This window comes from Propithecus coquereli, unplaced genomic scaffold (assembly GCF_000956105.1).
Source record: "Propithecus coquereli isolate 6110/MARCELLA unplaced genomic scaffold, Pcoq_1.0 Scaffold68, whole genome shotgun sequence".
In the NCBI taxonomy this organism is placed as follows: domain Eukaryota; kingdom Metazoa; phylum Chordata; class Mammalia; order Primates; family Indriidae; genus Propithecus; species Propithecus coquereli.
Window position 1 is genome coordinate 7,236,764 of NW_012152840.1, and position 3,171 is coordinate 7,239,934.

The 3,171-nt window shown below is 34.3% G+C and overlaps 1 protein-coding gene across 1 annotated transcript in view; it reads right to left on the reverse strand.

The window, feature by feature from the left end:
* The window catches only part of ATAD2 (ATPase family, AAA domain containing 2), a 75,459-nt gene that overhangs the window by 49,416 nt on the left and 22,872 nt on the right, over positions 1–3,171 (reverse strand). The window contains exons 7-9 of the mRNA XM_012660796.1: positions 2,250–2,327; positions 2,082–2,216; positions 1,366–1,483 (exon numbers count right to left, since the gene is read on the reverse strand). Coding sequence (XP_012516250.1) covers positions 1,366–1,483; positions 2,082–2,216; positions 2,250–2,327 — 331 coding nt within the window. The remainder of the gene's footprint in view (positions 1–1,365; positions 1,484–2,081; positions 2,217–2,249; positions 2,328–3,171) is intronic.

Below are 3,171 nucleotides of genomic sequence, written 5' to 3' on the forward strand. Positions count from 1 at the left end.
GCTTGAGCCCAGGAGTTTGAGGTTGCTGTGAGCTAGACTAACGCCATGGCACTCACTCTAGCCAGGGCAACAGAGTGAGATTGTCTCAAAAAAAAAGTTTAAACAGGTTATCAAAACCAATACCAAGAAGGTCAGTGAGTGAAATAACATGACTCAGGGGATAGCTTAAATACCTTAGTTCATACTTCAATTTAAACTTCTCAGGGCCAGGAGAAGTGGCTCATGCCTGTAATCCTACCACTTTGGGAGGCCAGAAGGGAGGATTGCTTGAGGCCAGGAGTTCAAGACCAGCCTGGGCAACACAGCAAGATCTTGTCTCTACAAAAAATTTAAAAATCAGCTGGGTGTGGTGGCATATACCAGACACTATGAACCAAACATGGAAACTCAAGAACACCAAAGGGGCAAAAAGAAAAAAAAAAATCTTATCCTCTGACAGATACATTGGTAGGTGGTAACTGTTGAGACAGTCACATTATACTTTTTCCTGTCCTTTTCTGAAAATCATAACATTTCACTATCAAAATAGAGGTCTTTAACAGTATTCTAAGGGACCTACAACAATATTGATAATGTAGCCTCCATTCAAGTGCAATTAATGTTGGGAAGCCCTGACATTTTGAGTTTGTCTTCCTGATTCTCTATCCTTCTGGGCCCTGGTCACGTGACAAGGGATGATGGAACAAGAAATCTAGAATGTATACTTGTGATTCTGAAATGAAATTAAAAGACTCAGGGACACAGTATTTTTCTTATTTTTCTGAAAAGAGATGAATCTTTAGCACTTAACAAAGGTGCTGCCTTCCATGATGAAAACATGATGCTGGCATGCTGTTATGAGGAGACTTCTAAGAACTGTTCAAAATAATTTGAATAGTCAAAGAAAATTATTGTTTCCTATAATGTAAGAAAAACAAATTATAAAATAGATAAAGAAAAGGATAACCAGTACCATGAGAGCTCTAAAAGCTTATAACTTAGGACACGTGACAAGGTAGGAAAATGCATCCGTGACAGTATGAGAAGACTAAACTTTAACTTAATGTGAAGATTAAATGAAATTATGTGAAATGCTTAGCACAGAGCCAGGAATACAGTAAACATTGGATCAATGGTAGCTCTATTATTAAAGTGTGAAACAATGGAATAAACTACCTTACCAAAGTAGTTACTAACAGTTCCTATTAGTGGAAGCAAAAGCAAAAACTAGTCAGTGGTACTGGGGATTAGAGTACTAGAGGCATACAGCTAAGCTCTCCCAAATATACAACTGTAGAATTCTATCCTAATATACTGATCCTAAGATTCTAGAATCCTGCCCTACAATTATGCTGTCACAAATCAATCACTATTTCAGAACCAAACCTGTTCATTCGTTTATAGTAGGGACTTCTTGGTCCTACAGAAGATAATCTGTATCTTGGTCTTGTGGGAGAAGCTGGGCCACTATAAAATATGTTGCGCTTTCTCTGATGACGAGGTTCTAAAAATAGAAATATATATAAGACATATAAATATGTATGAAGATAATTTTGCTCTTCATCTAAATACTTACAAAGGCGTTGCCTTCCATGAAAGTACTAGTAAATATCTACTATAGAATATTTTGCTGTTCTTGTTTTAAATCATTTATGTCTGAAGGGTTGCTGTTGAAAATATACATAACACAGACACCAACCAACCAAAACACACACTGGCCATAAACAACCATTGTGATTGTACAGATACATAACAGATAATTATCAACCCTGCATGTAAATGCTCACGAGTATTAAAATATAATGTTAACATAAATCAAAAGCAGTCTTATCTATACAAACTGACAAAATAGAAAACTGTACAATCTATCTAAAATAAAGACAGAAAATTTCAAAATAGCCCAATTATTTATTTTGCTCAAGGCTAACATTTAACTTTCTTTGGAGAAATTATTTCTTGCAACTTTAGGATAGGTTAAGACAACAGTCATGAATATTCAGCAAAATGAAAACATGAAAAATACCAAAAAACAAAATAACAGGAAGGACAATAAAGAGAAAGCTAATATATTTTCTTCTGGAAAAAATATGTACAGCACTTACTTTCCAATGGAGCCTGATAGTAAACAGCAGCCTTTCTTTGTCTAAGATAATAGCGTTTCTGATTATCTTCTTCTCCATCTTCTTCGTCATCATCGTCATCATCGTCGTCGTCATCGTCGTCGTCACCATCATCATCTTCTTCTTCATCATCATCATCTTCATCTTCACCATCATCTTCATCTTCACCATCATCTTCATCTTCACCATCATCTTCATCTTCTTGGTCTTCACCCTCTTCAGACGATTCTACAATTAAGAAATACTTCCAGAAGGGTACTCAGCAAAATGTTAACAATTTTTAACATAGGGAAGTTGGGAGAAAATAGATCTTCCCCTTTTTAAATTTATCTACTCTTAGATTATTCATGGAAAGAACTTATAATTCTTTTGCAACATTAAACAAAGATTTTTTAAAACGAGGTAAAAAATGATAAAATTAAAAACTAGAAGAAGGAAAAAAAGGAAGTAGAGAAACAAGTTTGAAGGCTACTGTTAGCAAGCACCAAACTAAAGTTTATAGTGTTCCTGAGAATTTCATTAACACGGGTGATTATACTTAAATTTCCAAGTGAATGTGACATGTTGACAAGCTTAGCTTAGCTTGTCAACACTTGCCTCACTTAGCTTCTGTCTTTTAAACTTAAGTTTGACTTTCCATCCAGCCCTCTGGCTGTCATCTAGTTACATGGCACATAACTCAATCTACCTATGATAATAGCAAAATATCCTCACCAAAACATTTAAAATACATTTCGGAACACTGGTTTTCCCTCAAGAAAAGTTCCAATAGATTTTGTTAATAAGTCTTAAATGGAATAACAAAACTTAGCTTTAATCATCTTCTAACTAAAATAGAGAGATAAATGATATGTCATCTGTAGTAAATATACATATAAGCAAACCAATGTTATTTGATTTAGAATTGATTTGTTACTTTACCAAAACAAAACATACCATCCTTTTAAGCTCTTCCCTGCCCCCACTTTTTTCTTTTAAATTATTATTAATAGTCTGATCTGTTACAAACTACCATAAATGTCATAATTTCTAAATAAAAAGGCTATTTCCTGCTAAATAAAGTTCTTAAACT